The sequence below is a fragment of the Gouania willdenowi genome, chromosome 24 (genome assembly GCF_900634775.1).
Source record: "Gouania willdenowi chromosome 24, fGouWil2.1, whole genome shotgun sequence".
NCBI lineage: Eukaryota > Metazoa > Chordata > Actinopteri > Blenniiformes > Gobiesocidae > Gouania > Gouania willdenowi.
Window position 1 is genome coordinate 13,692,204 of NC_041066.1, and position 19,273 is coordinate 13,711,476.

General features: G+C 37.6%; 1 protein-coding gene across 3 annotated transcripts in view; it reads right to left on the minus strand.

Moving 5' to 3' along the window:
• Positions 1-399: 399 nt before the first annotated feature.
• The window catches only part of mfsd2b (MFSD2 lysolipid transporter B, sphingolipid), a 35,419-nt gene continuing 16,545 nt past the window's right edge, over positions 400-19,273 (minus strand). For 2 of the 3 annotated variants that reach the window (XM_028439786.1, XM_028439788.1), the window contains exons 6-15: positions 13,166-13,244; positions 12,885-13,066; positions 9,889-9,979; positions 9,783-9,794; positions 8,451-8,572; positions 7,868-7,951; positions 5,513-5,596; positions 5,259-5,368; positions 3,118-3,261; positions 400-1,595 (exon numbers count right to left, since the gene is read on the minus strand). In XM_028439786.1, coding sequence (XP_028295587.1) covers positions 1,376-1,595; positions 3,118-3,261; positions 5,259-5,368; positions 5,513-5,596; positions 7,868-7,951; positions 8,451-8,572; positions 9,783-9,794; positions 9,889-9,979; positions 12,885-13,066; positions 13,166-13,244 — 1,128 coding nt within the window. In that variant the 3' untranslated portion in view covers positions 400-1,375. The remainder of the gene's footprint in view (positions 1,596-3,117; positions 3,262-5,258; positions 5,369-5,512; positions 5,597-7,867; positions 7,952-8,450; positions 8,573-9,782; positions 9,795-9,888; positions 9,980-12,884; positions 13,067-13,165; positions 13,245-19,273) is intronic. The other variant, XM_028439787.1, reaches the window with a different exon arrangement.

Sequence of the window (19,273 nt, forward strand, 5' to 3'; positions counted from 1 at the left end):
ATTGTAATGAATTACATTTATAATCGACCCCAACCACTGGAAGAGGCTCAACAAATCAGCTGCAATGTAAGAAAGGAAACATTTACATCTAAAATAAGCAGTGTGTGATGTCCCTTGTTTTATTTCTTTGACAGAAAAACAACAACAATAGCACTTTAATGCGTTTTAAAAGCAATAAATCCACCACATTAGGAGGAAATTCCTTCTGCATATGTTTGAAATGTGTTTTAGTGACATTATTGAATTGGGTATTGCTGTGACTGACCACTAGAGGGGGGTGCAGTCATACTCTTCTTTCCCAATAATGTCTTACCTTCTGTGTCCACCAAAATGCAGTATGGATATTAAAATGTGTATGCAGTGTTACTTAAGCAAATAAAATACCATTCACAAAATAAATGTCTGCCATCCAGCCTCATTAACATTTATTCATTTCATATTAATAAGCCGTTTGCAATCGTAAATAAATACCAGTGTTGCAAAGCTAAACACAGCAAATATCTTCATATACATTCATTTATCATTATTCAATCTTGTTTATTTATGTATATTTCCCCCCCCAAAGATGACTATACAGTACATGTGAAAATAATAAAAAAAAAAATGTTTACATTAAAATAATTTCACCTATAAATCAGTGTAATATACACTAAAGAGCAACTTTCCAGCCTGCGTCGCTGGAATCTGTGGCTTTGTGAATTAACTTCATTTAAGCTCCAGGTCACACGTTACTCAAATCGTCCTTTGTTGTCGTGCTGCTGCTTTGTTTCCTGTGAGAGACATCATGTTTCAGCAGTGGCGGCATGTCGTAAAGTACAAATACTCAAAATGTTCTGCTTAAATTGTCTTTAGCTATGCTACTGTATACTGTGCTACATTTTTGTGGTTTGTGTCCAGCTTGAGGAAAAAAAATCCCTTTTTTTGCTAATATTACAGAATTTATTTGTGTTCTAAAATTTTACTGAGAATTTTTACCCACATTTTTGTATTTATTATAAAGACGAAGGAATATTGAAATATATCAAAATACTTTCCAGAAAACGTACATAAAATTATAACACTTTCCATCTGAACTTGGATATTATAGTAACATTTACTGAGCTGAAGCGTTTGGATGAAACTATCACAGATGAAAACATGTGAGATTGTCAAGTTGTATATTTTTCAAAGTCCTCTATTGCTACTCAGGTGTTATGATATTCTTAGAATGACTGTAGAGTCACTATTATAGATCCTCCTTGGGGATCATTAAAATATATCTTGTCTTTTTAATTTCATCATGCCTCTGCTGATTACATTCCTAAAACTTCCAAAGTCACAGAATGTGTGTCCAGCTGTAAAAAGTGATCCACAGTTCATAGAAGGTGGGTTGTTTTCACAGTTTCTCTCTCAGATGTGCGTTGATGATCTCTACACACCGTAGCTCCTCCAGGCAGACTTTATTCCTGAGCCGCACGTCCTCACTGATGGGGTAGAAGAGTAGAATCATTAACCCTGTGACTATGAAGGCCACTGGGGCAGCACCGATGAGGAGCTTCAATGTGTAGACCACAGGAGCAGGCTGCTTGCAGGCGCCGGTGTTGTATCCTGCAAACCTACACAGACACACACAGATTGTATTTAAATACCAGTTGAAAGGCAATTATAACTAGAATATTTGCATTTCCTGAAGAAAATACAAGTACGGATGCAGGTGCTGGTCTGCGTCACACTAGCATTAGCCTAGCATCAACATTAGCCTAATATTAGCATTAATCTAGCCTAGCGTAGCATTAGCATAAGCCTAACATTAGACTTAGCCTAGCATTATCATTAGTCTAGTGATAGCATTAGCTTAACTTTAGCATTAGCCTAACATTAGCATTAACCTAGTGTTAGCATTAGCCAAGTGTCAACATTAGCCTAACCTTAGCATTTGTATAGTCTTAGCCTAGCGTAGTGTTAGCATTAGCCTAGCGTTAGAATTAGCCTAGCATTAATATTAGCTTAGCATTAGCATTAATCTAGTGTTAGCATTAGCTAACATTAAATTAGCAATAGTCTAGTGTTAGCATTAGCTAACGTTAACATTAGCCTAGCATTAACATTAATCTAACATTAGCATTAGCCTAGCGTTAGAATTAGCCTAGCACTAACATTAGCCTAGCATTAGCATTTGTCTAGTGTTAGCATTAGCTAACAGTAGCCTAGCATTAGTATTACTCTAGTGTTAGCATTAGCTAACATTAGCATAGCATTAACATTAACCTAACGTTAGCATTAGCCTAGCATTAGCATTATCCTTGGCAATGTGCCAATTAGAATCAATCTCAATTACTAAGCCTGAAATATAATAAAAAACATAAAACTTAACCTTTCTGTTACCATCTCTTATTATAATGACTTGGTTTTTATCCATGTCTTAAATCAGCTGTAAAATACATTCAAAAATACTATCTATCACATTATGTGTTTCCCATCTCTTTGTTAGCTTGTAAGGCTTCCTAATCAATTAAAATATTGCTATTAATATTTTTGGTGTGTCAAGAGAACTGACAGTTAGTGGGAAAAGTTAATATTAAACATATTTTAATAACAGTTGCATGCAAACAGTTACATACAAATATAGTATGTAGTTAACATTAACTACATACTGTGTGTGTAGAACTGTACATAGAACCGTAACATGGTTTCCCAGTTTTGAGTTAAACTGTAATTTATCATTTTTAAAGAATTTTTATGGCAATTACAATTTCAAAGTCAATTCATCATCCATTTTTTGACCCCCTTGTTCCTGTTTTTCATGGTTGCGGGGGTGTGCGGGTGCCTACAAAGTCAATTATCTAAACTAAAGTACAATTTAATTATGATTACAACAGCAACATATTTTTAAAATTACTATTATAATTATGCCTTAATTGTAATTAATTATCAATTACACAATTAGAATTAGAATTGACCCTAACCCTGCCTATATACCACAAATGAGCAAACTCAACACCTTCTGCCCTGATGAATAATGCATCAGCTTCAGAGTTAATGTAGTTTTGCAAAGTATCTTCTTGACATGTTAAGTGCAGATGGAGAACATCCTGTGTGTAGGTTAATCGTGCATACGTGATGGTGTAACAGACTCACTCCAGACAGAGGGTGGACACTCCCAGTGAGATGCCGGCGGCGAATTTGGTGAAGAAGACGTAGAATGCGTAGAAGATGGCTTCATGGCCTCTGGAGTAAGGGTTAGCCAGTCTGAAGTCATCCACTACATCTGGCAACATGGACCTGGAACAGATGGCACCACACTGTTCATTATCGACAAACTATAGTTTTTTTTTAAGTGACAACCAAAAATATATATATACATGTGAAAAAAACAATATAAAAATATCATATAATATGTTAAGGTTTCATTCCTTCAAACAACTTTTTTCAGAAAAATTACTTTAAAATTGACTTTGATCTCCTGACACGTTTCGACTGCCAACTGTCAGTCTTCCTTATCCCCCTCCACATTAATAAACAAAACAGCAAGACATGTACACATGGTGATGTGACGTCTACTTATAGCCTAGGCCACTGATATTGTAAATTACAGGACTAATAACACTAATAGCTGATGAGCAGTGGGCGGTGCCAGGACAGGATAAACAATCAGTCCTATCCAAAATAAACACAGCCCCACAGGAGGCTGTAATTTGAGGTTTTTAGGGTGAAGGGAGTAGAAATAATTGAGGAGTGCTGACAGCTGTGGAAATGACTGGAGAACAGATGGAGCGAAGGAAGGGTCTGGTATCGCAGAACATCTTTTGATGTTCCAAAAGGATTGTGATGCCAACAGATCGACATGACGTCACCCATGGGTTCAGAGGTGAATGAATAAAGCCTTCTGGACACCAAATCTCACCCAACAGGCTGTTAGCGGCACTCATTCAAATTAAATCACCAGTTGCCATTTGAGGCTTTATTGGTTGGATTGAAGATTTTGGTTATGATCTGATCAGGAAGAATCAATTAGAAGAACAGAGTCTTAAAGAATTAACCTTTTGTTCAATTATATACAGTCAAATGTTGGGCCATTGGAGTATAAAATTCTAATTTGATAATAAAGGTGTGATGTATATCAGATGTGCTCGGAAATAGTCATAAGTGTAAATAGTACTGATATATTCTACTCAAGTAGAAGTACTGTTACTTGATTGAAATTGTACTCAAGTACAGGTACAAGTAATCATACATAAAATACTCAAGTACAAGTAAAAAGTACTGAAATAACTTTTTAATTGAAACCTTTTAGGGAACATGAGCTGGGATTAGACCATCATTATGAGACAGGTTACAGGTAAATCTGCAACAACATCAGTAGGTTTTAACCTACTGATGTTGTTGCAGATTTATTGCAACAACACAGATTTATTTATTTATTGTTGAATTGAATTGAATTGAATAGTTATTTTCACCCCCTACATTTATCTGTGGTAATAAATCTTGTCAAAAATTTTGCGCACTTCTCATTTTCAAACTCCATCAAGGTATTGATAACCTGTTGCCACACACCGAATTTGGTTATCCTAACAAACGGTTTCTGAAAAAAGTTGTCCCCTTTGAAGATACCTCGAACAGAGTAAAAAAAAAAACGGAACAAGGACAATAACTCGGGGAAAAAATAATTGCGCACTTCTCATTTTCGAACTCCATCAAGGTATTGATACCCTGAAGCCACACACCAAAATTTGGTTGTCGTATTAAACGGTTTCTGAAAAAAGCTGTCCCCTTTAACTTGGACGAACAGACGAAAGGAACTCAAACCTATATCCCCATTCACACTTTGTGGCGGGGATAATAAAAGGTGTGTCAAAATGTACAATTCTTTTTTAAAGAAAATAACCCCAATGAATTAAATTAAAAATAAAAATAAAAATCTCATGCTCTAAGTATAGCTAAGTTTAAAAACTGTGGGTAACAACAAAATAGGTAGAAACCCCAACCTGAACTGAAGAAAGTGGTGTTGATCAAAAATTCACATGACTAAGAACATATGGATTATATTCAATGTGCCATGAAATGGAAATAAAAAAATAATAATTGACTGAGTAACAGTTGGGTGTAGAAATGTAACGAATTACTTTACTTCTTTTAAAACGCACTTAAGTAAAAGTGAAGTTACTGATTTAGAAAATATATTCAAAAAATTACAAGTACCCATGAAAGCAACTCAATTACATTGACGTGAGTACTTGTGATCAGTTACTTTCACCTCGGGAAATAGCGATGAGACTCACCAGGGCATCAGCAGTGACGCAGCCACACTGAGGCCAGAGGAAACAGCCACAACATAAGCCACCACCACATTAGGGATAAACACCAGCATCATGGTGAAGGGCATGATCCACTAGGTAAGACAAAAAAAAAAAGAAAAACACTCACTCACAATCGTTGCTCACTTAGGTGTTGTTTTCATTATGTAAAAAGTGTTTATTTTTGCACCTGTGCCAAAGTGTGAAGCTAATTATATGCTGAGGAAAGCTCTACTCACTGTAATGCCACAGAAAGCTGCGGTCTTCTTTCCAAATTTCTGTAGGAACCATTGCCACAGTGGAATGCTGATGACAGCAGACACCTGAAATGGGACAGCCGGGTGGGCTTCATTAACGTAATGAGAAAAATGCTGATGAGTCAGCAACAAACAGACCACAGTACAGTACAGAAGACATAATGGGACACCTTTGGTTGTTCCCACTAGAACCATGTAAATTAGGTTGATTCAGTTTCAAAATTGCATGGAGTGAATGATTGTGTGAATGTTGGATCCAAGTCTGTGTGGATGACTCAAGCCATAAATAAAGGTTCGGCCAACGGATACCTTAACACATTTCCTTGTTTTCTTCTACTTTGATGTTTGTAAACTGTACCAGATAAAGTAACAAGGTTATTAATCCCTTTCTGATCTTTACCTGTCCTCCAAGACTTAACCAGATTGGATGAAGAATTCAATTTTAGTTTGAAATGTTGCAAATCAAAATGCAAATATTATTGATTTGTCAAGAAAGGTTTTGCCAACATTCATATTTGCATTTAGAATAATGACCAATCTGAGCATTAATACAGGAAAGAACAAAAAAGTTTGTCATCTTAAGATACTTTTGCTGTCATTTTGCGTATTTTTGTAGTCGTTTTATGTGTTTTTGGAGTGATTTTGTGTATTTTTTTTTATTTTGGTGAATTTTTGTTCTTTTGTGTCTTTTTAGGTCATTTTGTGTGTGTTTTGTTGTCCTTTTTTGTATGTAATGTGTATTTTTTGTAGTGGTCTTGTGTGTTAATGGTCTAATTTGTCTTTCTGTGTATTTTTCTGTCATTTTGTGTTTTTGGTGTCATTTTGTGCTTTTACTCTGGGGGCTGCACAAAATGAGATAGAGGGCCACCTGTGGCCCCTGGACCGGCAGTTGCCCATGTCTGTTTTATGTCATTTTCTTACTTATCCATTATATCTATCTTCTATGCCTGCATTTCCTGATCAGGTTCACAGACAAGTTGCTGGAGTCCATCCCAGCATGCATTAGAGGGCAAAGCAGGATGTTCCAGTTGACTATCAGAGATTTGTCCTGCACTATCTGTAATTAGCGTTTCTTTGGTTTCGGATTTTGCTTTGCTTTGCACCGTGTCTGAGCCAATCAGACACTTAGCTGTCTGCCTTTCATCCTTTTCAAACTTATCCTGCAGAGTCTGCTGCAGAAAAGGCTAGTCTGCTGAGAAGACTATGGGCTATGTTCAAAATCAAATACTAGCATACTCATACTAAGTCTGACATCAAAATGAGTTTGTAGTGCGCTCACATTAGATATGGATATACCCGGATGTATACTATATCAGGACATTTATTAAGTATGCACTATGGGCACACTATTCATACTCAACCGCCCCATGATGCATTGCGAGCGGAATGTAAAAGGCTTCAAGCTAAAAGTCAAACATCTCCTTTTTAAAATAAAAGCATCTCTTCTTGTCTTCCATTATTTTTAACACTTTTTTTTTAAATCGGGCTCTTGTTAACCGGAAGTTCAGTCAGGATGACTTTAGTCAAATCGTCTTATTTAGCATGCAGTTTAGATTTGGCGGTCAGCCTCTGTTCTGGAACCTCTCTGCCTCCTCCCTCTTCCATGAGCTACATGGAGAGGCATAAGCAGAGAGAGCGGTCAAGAGAACCCCCCTGGAACAGAAGCGCAGACATTAGGTGCCAACAGAAGACACTGTTTATTTAGACAGAAGAGGAAGATCTGGGATGGGGGTGGGTTGCGAGGTGTTTGCGGACGAAGCGTGGGGAAGTAGGCTTGTGGCTGTGGTTTAAATGCAGCACTGAGATTAACTCTAATCAATGGGAAGCATGGAACATGATCAGCTGGATGACTAACTGAATTAGGGGATGGATGCTGTCAGTTGTTACAGCTACTGACAGAAGGAGGGGCTGGGCTAGCTTGACTTCCGTGCCTGCCTGAACTAACGCGATGCTCAATTTTTGTCAGTAGCACAATGGTGGGTCTCGGAAAATCTGTGAAATGTCGGCATAAAACGTGTTTACGCGAGTTTCATTTATCAAATATTGATATTTTACTTGGTCACTAAATTGCTTTTTAACTTTCAAAGGTGGCAAATTAATGGAGATATTTAGCCTATGTGTGCTTCAGGTTTTTGTTGTTCGAAATGCATCTTGGGAAACTTGGAAGTATACTTCAGTCCTTGTCATCCTAACAATACGTTTAGTATATAGTAGACAGTATATGCTCATTGAGTATGCCATTTCAAACATACAGTAGCCCCTATCTTAACTAGTGTATAGCTAACATGCAAACTCAGTGTCACACCCCAGAGCAGAGATCTAAACGGCGTAACTCACCAGGATGGTCAGCACAATGTTCTGGAAGTGTTCGCTCAGGTCGGCGGCGTACGTACAGAAGAGAACAAAGTTGCTCTGTATCAGCTGCAGAAAATAGGAAATCAAACATTCAGATTCATTCTTGTCTCGTCTACTCAGCACCATCTCTGCCTCCAATACGTGCAGGATGAACACAGAGCACAGATGCTTGCTGACAGGCTTTAGCTATTTTTTTTTTTGTTTTTTTCTTTCCCCCTCTTCATTGCTCACATAGATGACAACTGACACCTCCGCTGAGATGAGAGTGAAAAATACAGGAACACATCTGATGCAAACCTAGGATTCTCTGCATTAATATGAACAGGATGCAGCTGAAGTGTCAAAACTGTGCAGATCTCTGCACAAGTGAGAGACAAACGGCAGAATCACACTGTGAAGCCACACTAGATCTAAGACTTCAAACCCAAGACTTACAGTAAGTGCTTTTCTGCACTGATCAAATCAACATTGAACGACAGACTAGCTCTTCCTCAGTCAGGGTTTAAAAACTGCCTTCAATTGCCATTCAATCAACGGTAGACTAACTATATGAGATTTACTTTACCTGAATGGCGACCGTGATGAAGAGGAACGCAGCGGTCAGTGTGAGGTACGGTCCATGCCTCATCACCAGGATGAAGGCCTGGAAGAATTGGATTTGCTTCTCTGTTTTCGGGGCGTATGGATCTGAAACAGTTAAACGTAGGATGAGAGTATGAGTGTGTGGAATATCAAATAACATGCAGTAAAATTTAAAAACGGAGATGGATTCCCTCACTGCTACTACATGAATAACCTCTGCATTGCAGTCGATAATGTTTTCCCCATTGAGAAGTAACATTTACAGTGTAATACAGTTTCTGGCCAGCCCCCAAAATGCAGTTTACACCAGTGACGTGCAGTCAGGTTCATGGCGAGTTCAGGGAATGTTGCCAAAAAATGATAAAAGGAGATTGATTTTTGCAGGCTTATAGATGAGTTCTATATTTGGCCGAAACAGATCAATCCCTGAGAAAAGTATTTAGAATTGTTTGCATTTCTATATAGTAAATATATATAAATATATATACACATTTAAATGGCAACAACCTTTGAATCACTTTTGGATTTGAAGACAAAAAAATCGTCAAAAATGAGCATCACTGCCCACTACATGGATGCAGAGGTACTGCTAGCCATGACACACACACAATACTTAAAACTGCAACCCTCGATTATTTTCTGTCAGATTAAATTAAAGCATTTGCCTCACAGGTCAATGAATCAAACATCTGTTAGTCCATAAAAGAAAAGGAAAAAAGTAAATATTGCTGCTTGAAAGTTTGTTTTTATCATTTTTTTTTATCATTGCATTGTGGGATGTGGAGTCGCAGATGGGTGCATAGACGTGTTTTTATTTCATTTTGATATCTTGGGGAATATCGGAACAAAGTAGAACAAAAATAATGTCAAGTGAATCACTGTCCACCTTGTTTGGTGAAGAGACGCGAGAAAGAATGAAGGAAAAGCATGATTTTACAGGACTCCACATCCCACAATGCAATGCACAAAAATGGCTACGACATAGTGCTTAGGATGGAGATGAAAACAGACTTTCAAGCAGCAATTGGGACTTTTTTCCTTTCTTCTTGGAGTAAATGATGTTTGATTCATTAATCTATAAGCAAACGCTATCATTTTATCAAATAAATAATTATCGGGGGTTGCCGGTTTAATTTTACATTAACGCTGTTTATTTCATTTTCCATTGTTGTGTATTTACGTCATACATCATAGGACTGCACGTCACTGGTTTACACATACAGTACGTCAGCTGGTTGGAAGCAATTGAAAGTATTCACTGCAGTTTAAATATGTGAAAGTTTTCATTGCAAATATTAATTAATCTCCAGCTCACCATGACCCTGAGCTGGAAAGGTGAGCAGAAAAAATGGATAATTTGGTGTTAAATAGCAATCAAACAGCAACATAGGCATCCTCAGCATCAACAGTGAGAGCCTCACCGTCTCTCTCTTTGACTCCCAGGAACATGACCAGGGTGCAGATGAGGAACACCCCCCCTATAACACCAGCAGCCATCATATACACCTCCTTCTGCAGAGACAAAGAAAACACCAGGTCACTTTGGATTTTCCGATTTACACTTGATTATACATGCTCCAATAAACATTTTAGATGTTGGTTTGTGTCAGAATTGGGGTCAATTACATTTTTCAATTACAATTCCATGTTCAAATACGATTACGGTGGCCAAGATTTTTTAAAATTACAATTAATATATACATTATTATTTTTCCCCTGAAAGTCAATTACAATTACGTTCTCAATTACTAAAGTTACAATCCAATTAATCAAATTTACAGAGCCTAAAATGAATAACACCATAACACCTTGTGTTATCTATTATGGTAACTGGTCAGTGTTGACACATGTCCTAAATCAGCTATAAAAATACACTAAAAAAAATATAATCTATCATCCAATTTGTTTCTTATCGCTTGGTTACCTTGTCAGACTTCCTTATCCATGAAAATATTGGTATAAATATTTTTGGTGTGGGCGTCTGAGCCTTTTTTCAGCCAGTAAACACCTTTTCTTTTTATTTGTAATATAAAATTATCCTCAAGAGAACTGACATGTAGTGGGAAAAGTTAATGTGGAACATTTTATTGAAAAATTGTAAATTTTAAACCCAGTCTAAGTGTGCTCATCATATTTTACACTTGTTTTTAGGGTGTTATGATATAGCGTTATCTCAGAAAACTTAAATAAATACATTTTTATGCCATTTTTATCTATGTTTTCCTAAAATTTCAATGACAATGACTCAAGAACAACTCAATTATGAGCACAACAGCAACAGATTTTTTCAAGTACAGTGACAATTACAATTATGTCATAATTGTAATTATTATAAAAGTTACGCCATTATAATTATAATTGACCCCAACCCTGGTTTGTGTTACTTATTGCAATGAAAGGTGCCACATTGTGTTGCTCTCCACAGTTCTCGCGTCTTCCCCCATTGGCTTGTTATTTACCGTCCCATGTGAATTTTACTGTGCAAACACACACTATCCATAAACAGAAAAGAACCTCAAGTAAGATCTACACACAGAAATAGAGCTTTAACCCACCCAGCAGGAAACGCTTTGCCCTAAACAACCATCCTGTTTGTTTGTTATTTCTTCCAGTTTGACTTCATCTCTTCATTATTATTTATGTACATCAAACAATCCCTGGTTCTGAGGGTAGAAACTGTGCGCTCAGACGTTGTGCACCACCCTCAGCACCAGCCACAAAGGAATTCAGTGGTGAGCGGTGGTGCCCTGGTGGGGTTCACCCAGATTCCGTAGGAAAAGAGTTATTTGAGGCACAAGTGGCTGCGGCACAACCAGAATCGGACACAGGTTGGTTTGTTTCATCTCTGCAAATAAAAAAATCTCCCAATGGACGCTTGAATATAAGTCGAACTCTTCCAAAACATCTTACCCGAGACCAGGGGTTCTCAATCTTGGGGTCAGGACCCTACTTAGGGTTGCAAAATGCCTTCAAGAAACTAAGAATATTTTCTGAACAATTTGAGCCCACTTTTGCTTTTCTTTTACCCTTTTTCTGCAACTACACCCTTTTTCATCACTTTTTATTGCCATATTTTTGCTCCTTTTAATGCATTTTTGCTACATAACTCCCATTTCTGCCACTTCTCCATCAAATTTCAATGCATTTTCTGCATATTTTTTACACTTTCAAGACATTTTTGGCACTTACAAACCCTTTCCACCTAATGTCACATATGTTGAGTCATTATTGTCACTTTCCATGCTTATTTTTTGCCAATTTAACCACATTCACAATTTGTCATGCCAATTTTTTTTTCCTTTTCTGACTGTTTTTTGCCACTCTAATGTGCAACTTTTAACCAATTTCAGTGGTTTTTAAAAATCCCATTTCACCACCTTTTTCGTCATTTTTGGTCACTTTTAACCCATTTAATTTCTGATTTAAACAAGGGATTACATCTTTAAGATGACTATATACTATGCCACAAATAGGCGACCGTGGCTCAGGTGGTAGTGGGTCGTCTTCTGATCGAGAGGTTGGGGGTTCGATCCCAGTACCTGACTATGTGTCGAAGTGTCCTTGGGCAAGACACTGAACCCTAAGTTGCTCCCAGTGGTCGACTAGCGCCTTGCATGGCAGTCCTGTCCCACTGGTGTGTGAATGTGAGAGTGATTGGGTGAATGAGCTGATGTGTAAAGCGCTTTGAGACTGCTTCAGTGTGGTGATAAAGCGCTATATAAAATCAAGGCCATTTACCAAATAATAGCAAACTTACTGGATAACAGTGGATGTTATTCAGATAAATAAATGTGGTTATCACAGATTCATAGAACAATGGACCATCAGTTGCTGGTTTTATGGATGGACCCCAAAAAGCTCTCCCCTTTATTCCCCCTTATAGATGGCCATGTCTCCACATGACTGTTCTTCAATGTTCATGTCTGTGTTCAACCACCTTCAGGTACAGTGGGGGTCCCCGATCTATGGAAGGACTTTTATTTTGGGGGTCGTGGGCTGAAAAGGTTAAGAACCACTGCTCTAGACAAAGTAGTATGTGCGGAGAAGTAAAAAAGAGTTCGATAGTAAGCAGGTTGTGTGGGTGAGGCGAGTTAAAGCCTAATGACTTGCAGGCTGTGGAGAGTTAGAGACCCTCGGTGCATGATGTGAGGGAGGGACCCTCTTTGTGGTTGGCTCAGGATGTTGGGTTCAAATATCAAACAGTGGAGTCTCCTTTCGGTGTCAAAGCCTGTAGACAGCCTGTAAATATGGAGCCAATTTTCAACAATCCCCTCTTTTCATTCGACACATTTTTCTTTTCAACCTCAGATATTTTTCGCTAAAGTAAACCCCCTTAAGTCCACACGACAGCTCCAAGTCCGTTAAAAGTTTCTATCGCTCCTTTCCACACGCCTGGGCTAGGCAGATAGACACTTACAGCATGTGACAGGTAGTCCTGGGAGTGCACCAGGCTTTGGACTATCTCTGCCCCGCTGCTGTTACCAAGGTAACCGGCGGACATATTGTGAGTCGGGCAGTGCTTCAAAGTGTGAGCGCTGGCGACGATTTGGCCCTGGATGGCAGCACCCACCAGCGTCCCCAACACCTCCATCGTCATTCCTGTGCTCACACACAAGCAAAGATCCATTACTTCCACACACACTGTGTTTATCTGAACAGGATTATGGAGAATGAGTCAGCAATGCAAGATTCTCCTACGGTAGGCAGTGGCTGAGTCTCTCTCCTTCTGATCCGTGCTCAGGAACATGGTCAGGGCAGAATAAGGCACATGGAAACACTGCAAAGAAGCAGAATTACAACATGTAAGACAATGAAATATCACAAATCAAAGGAACAGTCAAAATAAAGGGAAGTGGGGATGAAATGGTCTTTGTAATATCGCCCAAGAAAACAGATTTAGAATTAAAATGAAAGTATTTTGACACAATTATTGAAAAGACTCAATATTACAACTAAACTAGCAACCGTTTCCATGAGAAAACCAAGTAGTTTATTTTCTAAATACATTTTCCAAGTCAGACAAATCTTTGCTTCACGATTTACACACATAATTAGGACAGTAATTCCCATTCATCCATTTTCTGTATCCACTTTACATGCACTCAAAGGTCTGAAACGGCCAATCTTCAACTGAACGGCAATCTGTCAAAGGGTTAAAACACAATCGTTCACACCCATTCATTTCTATAGGGACCTTTAGTAAGCATTACGTGGGATTTTCGATTGCAGGAGGAATGCTGAGTACCCAGAGAAGAAACATGCAAGCACAGCGACAACATGCAAACTCCATGTAAGTCAATGCTTTAAAATTCCCAATTCTGATTATTGTTTAGTATTGTACATACTGTACATGGCAAATAAAAAGCCTCTAGGGTAAAACTATATATCCAATACTGTATGTCTAATTATTTCAAAAACTGAAAGCTCGTCTATCATAAAGTCCTGGATTGCGGATGCAGATCCTGCACAAGACATGGCAGAATCATCAATCATTTACAGGCACACGTTTTGTGCATGTTTTTGTAAAAGACACTGTGGACACTGTTTAGATTTTTCTAGATTTTTCTATTCTGTACATTCAATAATTGTTTTTAAACTTTTTAAACTATTTTACATTGCTATTTAACTAAACCCTGGTCACTATGAACTTTGTATATTTAACACATTGACACTTGCACTGTGTACAGTATTTGATTCTGTATTCTGTTTGTGCATTCATATAACTTTTTTTTAATTTTTTGCATTGTGTTATGTTTTTCTGCATTTATGTGTATTACTAAATGTGTTTGTTGTTGTTGCATGGCCTTGCAGGACAGTCTTTTCATTTTTCAATTTTCATTTCACTGCACATTTGTATGAGCATGTGACAAATAAAAATCTTGAATCTTGCATCTTAAATATTATCTAGGCTGTTGCTATTAGACCTCAGACAATCCTGACTATTGTTCCGGCACTTCCTGTGCGGATGTGTCCGCATGCGCAGTAAGCCGAATGCCGGTAGCTCCGTCACTGCCGGACCCGTGTCCTTCTCGCTATAGTTTCGTCAGTTTTATTTTAGCCTTAACCCAAACCCTAACTTTATCCCTATCCCTAACCTTAACTCAGGAAATACCCTAAAATGTTTTTTTTGTATATGTATCTTTAAAAGTGGAATTTGTTGTGTTAAATATGTTAAAATAAAAATTAAAAAAACAATCTAACCCAGGAAATACCCTAAAATATGTTTTGTTTTTTTTCGTATATGTATCTTTAAAAGTGGAATGTGTTGTGTTAAATATGTTAAAATAAAAAATAAAAAAAACAATCTAACCCAGGAAATACCCTAAAATATTTTTTTTCGTATTTGTATCTTTAAAAGTGGAATGTGTCGTGTTAAATCTGTTAAAATAAAAAATAAAAAAAACAATCTAACCCAGGAAATACCCTAAAATGTTTTTTTTTTTTCGTATATGTATCTTTAAAAGTGGAATTTGTCGTGTTAAATATGTTAAAATAAAAAAACTGTCTATCCCAGGAAATACCCTAAAATATATTTTTTTTGTATATGTATCTTTAAAAGTGGAATTTGTCGTGTTAAATATGTTAAAATAAAAAAACTATCTATCCCAGGAAATACCCTAAAATATTTTTTTTTCATATATGTATCTTTAAAAGTGGAATTTGTCACGTAAAATATGTTAAAATAAAAAAATTAAAAAAAAAATATCTAACCCAGGAAATACAATTTTTCTTCTCTTTTTTTTTTTTTTTTTTTGTATATGTATCTTTAAAAGTGGGATTTGCCATGTTAAATGATAAAATGGAGAAAAAAAAAGCAGTGACGGAACAATAGTCATGATTGTCTGAGGTCCGTGTCCAGAACTATAGAAACTTCGTATTAAATAAAAAAGCTCATGCACAAAGATACTGGGAGCAGCATAGTAATACCCTTAGTAATCCACTAAGTAACACACTGTCTGGTTCTGTTTGGTTTTAGTAGTGTTTAGCCGACACATTCAATTTTGAATTCTTGTATGTGTTTATTCTTGTCTTTGTGTGTCCAGGTATTCCTGCTCGTGTATTCACCTCCCAGTGAGTGATTAGCTGCCTCATGTTGTGCACCCAGGTGTGGATCGTTCCTAATCAAGCCTCCATCACTATTTAGCCGAGTGTTTGGACACGTCATGGCTGCAAGAGCATTGTCGATGTGACCCTCCTTCTGTTCCACAGTGGGTTGTCTCCTGGTTTCCTAGTGCTTTTTTTGTGTTTGGGTTTTTCTTTGTTTTTGTTCATTAAAAATGGACTGATTTTATGAACACTACTCCTGCCTCAATCCTCCAACCACCATCTCTGCATTGTGACATACTACTCAGTGGTTGTCAAACTTTTAAGGCTCACGTACCTCCGTTTTCTTATTTTTGAATCCAAGTCTATTTTAGAGAATCTCATGTGTTTAGTGCCTCCTGAGAATTGATTCTATAGTTTTGTATCAGTTACAGTCATCTCCTGCCTGATGTGGGATCAAGACTGACCTTTGTATTTTCAGTTCATGTTCTAGTCAAGATCATTTCTATAATTTTGTTTTTGGTGTTATTTTGCGTGTTTTGTTGTTTGTCTGTTCTTTTTTTATTATTTAATGTATTTTGATCTTATTTTGTGTGTTTTCGTTGTCATTTTCTGAGTTGCTGGTAATATTCAGTATGATTATTATTTTTGATTAAACATTATAAACCCCATATTTTAATGCTTTAATTTGATAATTTACCTCCCTCTCTCACTACCTGCGTTTCCATTACTCTTTAAAATGCGCAAAATCTAAATAGCGCAATAAAAACTGATAATGGAAACACCTGAATTTTGAAAAAATAAGGAGGTATTTCAGATGTTTTGATATTGAAATGTGTTGCAAAAGCGCTATGGAAACACTTTTTCCACATATACACGTCACAAAACGCGATGTACATGGTCACGTAATGTGGTGTACCTGGTCACGTGACCACTTCTCTCTGAGAAACAAAGTGTCTATTTGTACGGTTGCCGTACGGGCAACCCCTCGGTGCTATTAGTATGTTCACTTAAGTACACGTAAGTAGCGTCTTAGGGTTAGGTTATAGCCCTAAATCGGAACAATTTTTAGGTTAGGGCTAGGTTTAGGTTTATGGTTAGGTTTAAGTGACCTAAACTGGCCAGTGAGGGGCGCTGCGTACAGATAGAATGTGGGTAAATTGATACGGCAACCGTACGGATAGCCACTGCCTACATGTAAACAGAAGAAGAGACTTTCACTTAAAAACCCACATTAGACGTGAAACAACAAAGGAATACAGAGTGTTATAAGGGGGATTGGAGTGTCCATCTTCCTGCAGCGAAGTCTCGCGGGATGAGATTTCACGGGAGTTACGAGGCTCTATTTTGCAAAAATCTATAATGGAAACCCAGCTTCTCTTTCTCTCAAGTACCCCCTATAGTGCCATTGCGTACCCCCATTTGAGAAACACTGCACTAAGCATTACACTAACTCAAGATGTTAGTCCACCCTGCTGCAGGATGCACACAATCACATTCACAATCAATTCGCCCCAATGGGAAACTTGCTGACATTGAAAACATGTAAATTCCTGGCAGAAATCTCCCAGCTCTTGTGTCCAGGAGTCAAACCCAGCGTCTTCGTGATGTGAGACGAGCCCAACACCAGCATGCAGCCCAGATAGAAAATATGATCTGTAAATATATCTAACGCTTTCCCTGCAGTTCCACTGCTGGTCAACCTCAGGCCTGTTTTCTCCTTCCTCACCACCTCTCTTAGAGAATAGACCAGCAAACCAACCTGCCCCACTTTGTAATTTACACAAGAGCTCAGTCAGCACTGTGACCAAATGAGTCTGCACAACCGCAACAAAAATAAACACAGGCGTGAGAGCACTTTTTATTTTATTTTTTTCTGCCATTGCTCCCATACAATCTGGATACAAACATTTATGGAGCAGATTGTACTTAACCGCCCTAAACAGATGGAAGTGTGAGCTCATTAAGTGGATGGAAACCAGTTATTAGTTGATTTCACAAACTCTATCTCCACCTTTGTTTACGCGCAGTGACTGTCTGAAAGCAAACCTCTGCTCTTTCCCAGCAAACCTTACACGCACATAACCAGAGACAATGATGGGCGGCTTAAAGTGGCAACCAGCATTTACCCAGCAAGACGTTTCCAGTGAAGCCGACTCTATACTTATCTACTGATTAGAGTGACATACCAGTGTGAATGCAATGCTCTGCACATATTAAGTTGGTTAAGAGAGTGATAGTCTGCACCATAGAAGAAGAAGAAACGCAATTCCCTCTGACGCCAGGGCTCCAATTATATAAATCAAAAGTGTAAATACTACCAGGAACTGTCAGAGGCTCGCATGAGATGACTGCAATCATCTCAGCTCCAAACTATGTGATATTTAATATTTTATCCATACGTTATATAACGTCATGAACCGACAGTCGCAGACTTTATCACCAATGTCTCCCTCGAGCTGCATGTGAGCAGAGGTGATAGTAATGGATTACAAGTACTCACGTTACTGTAATTGAGTTGCTATTATGGGTTCTTCATCAGTTCATACAAAATCAGTAATTGTATTTGGCAATTGAAAATTTCCAAACAATTTTTTTGGCATTTGGAAATTGCCAAATAAATTGTTCTCGTAGGAATTCTTATTATTTTTCTTCTGCAACTTTGTCCTTTGTCCTAGAACTCCTCCTAGGCTGTTAATGCAGCGCTAACGACACGTATGTCATTTCATAGGGGCAATGTCAAGGATGTGCACTCGACTGATTTTGGAGCCAAAATGTCAAGGTCAAGGTCAAGGTCGCGCCAAGTGTCAAAAACCAGAATGTTCCATATCTCTATGAATATTTAACGTACATGTGAGATGCTTACATTTATGAAAAGCTCATCTCAAGTGGAGTATTTTATTTTGTCGGACCGAAGCTGTACGACCAACCAGTAAAAAGCTTGTTCATAACGTCACATAAAAAAATATATACATATACTTTTTTCCCTATAACTTGGCCACAAATTGAGATGCAGTGCTCAGATTGGTACCATTGAACAACATTTCCATTTAATGGTCAATATTTAAGGTCAAGGTCAGTCTTCTGTTTTTCCTGCATTATTACTTTCAATTTAATTAGTAAAAAAACCACATTAAGGACATTACTCAACAACAAAATGCATACAATAAGATGTATTTCACATGAGCAATTCTATTTGCCAATTTTCAATTGCCATATACATGTTCGCCTTCCGAATACAGGTCTTGCCTAGTTTTACTTGTAGGCAAGGCAAGGCAAGGCAAATTTATTTGTATAGCGCATTTCATACTCAAGGCAACTCAATGTGCTTTACATGATAAAACATTCAATTGTTTAAAATCAATAAGAACATTTAAAATCATCAGTAATATCATTTAAAATCATCAAACACATTACATCAACAACAACATGACCAAAAATCTCTCTCTCAATCATACGTAGTAGAGAAAAAAAAGTGCCTTTAACTTTGATTTAAAAATGTTCACATTGGATGCTGACTTCAGCTATACTGGCAGTTTGTTCCACTTCTTTGCAGCATAACAACTAAACACAACCTCACCATGTTTACTGTGAACTCTGGGCTCCACTATCTGATCTGTGTCCATAGATCTGAGAGACCTGCTGGGTTCATACCTGACTATCATGTCACTGATGTATTCTGGACCAAACCCATTCACAGATTTATACACCAGCAGCAGAACTTTAAAGTCTATTCTGAGGCTGACTGGGAGCCAGTGTAAA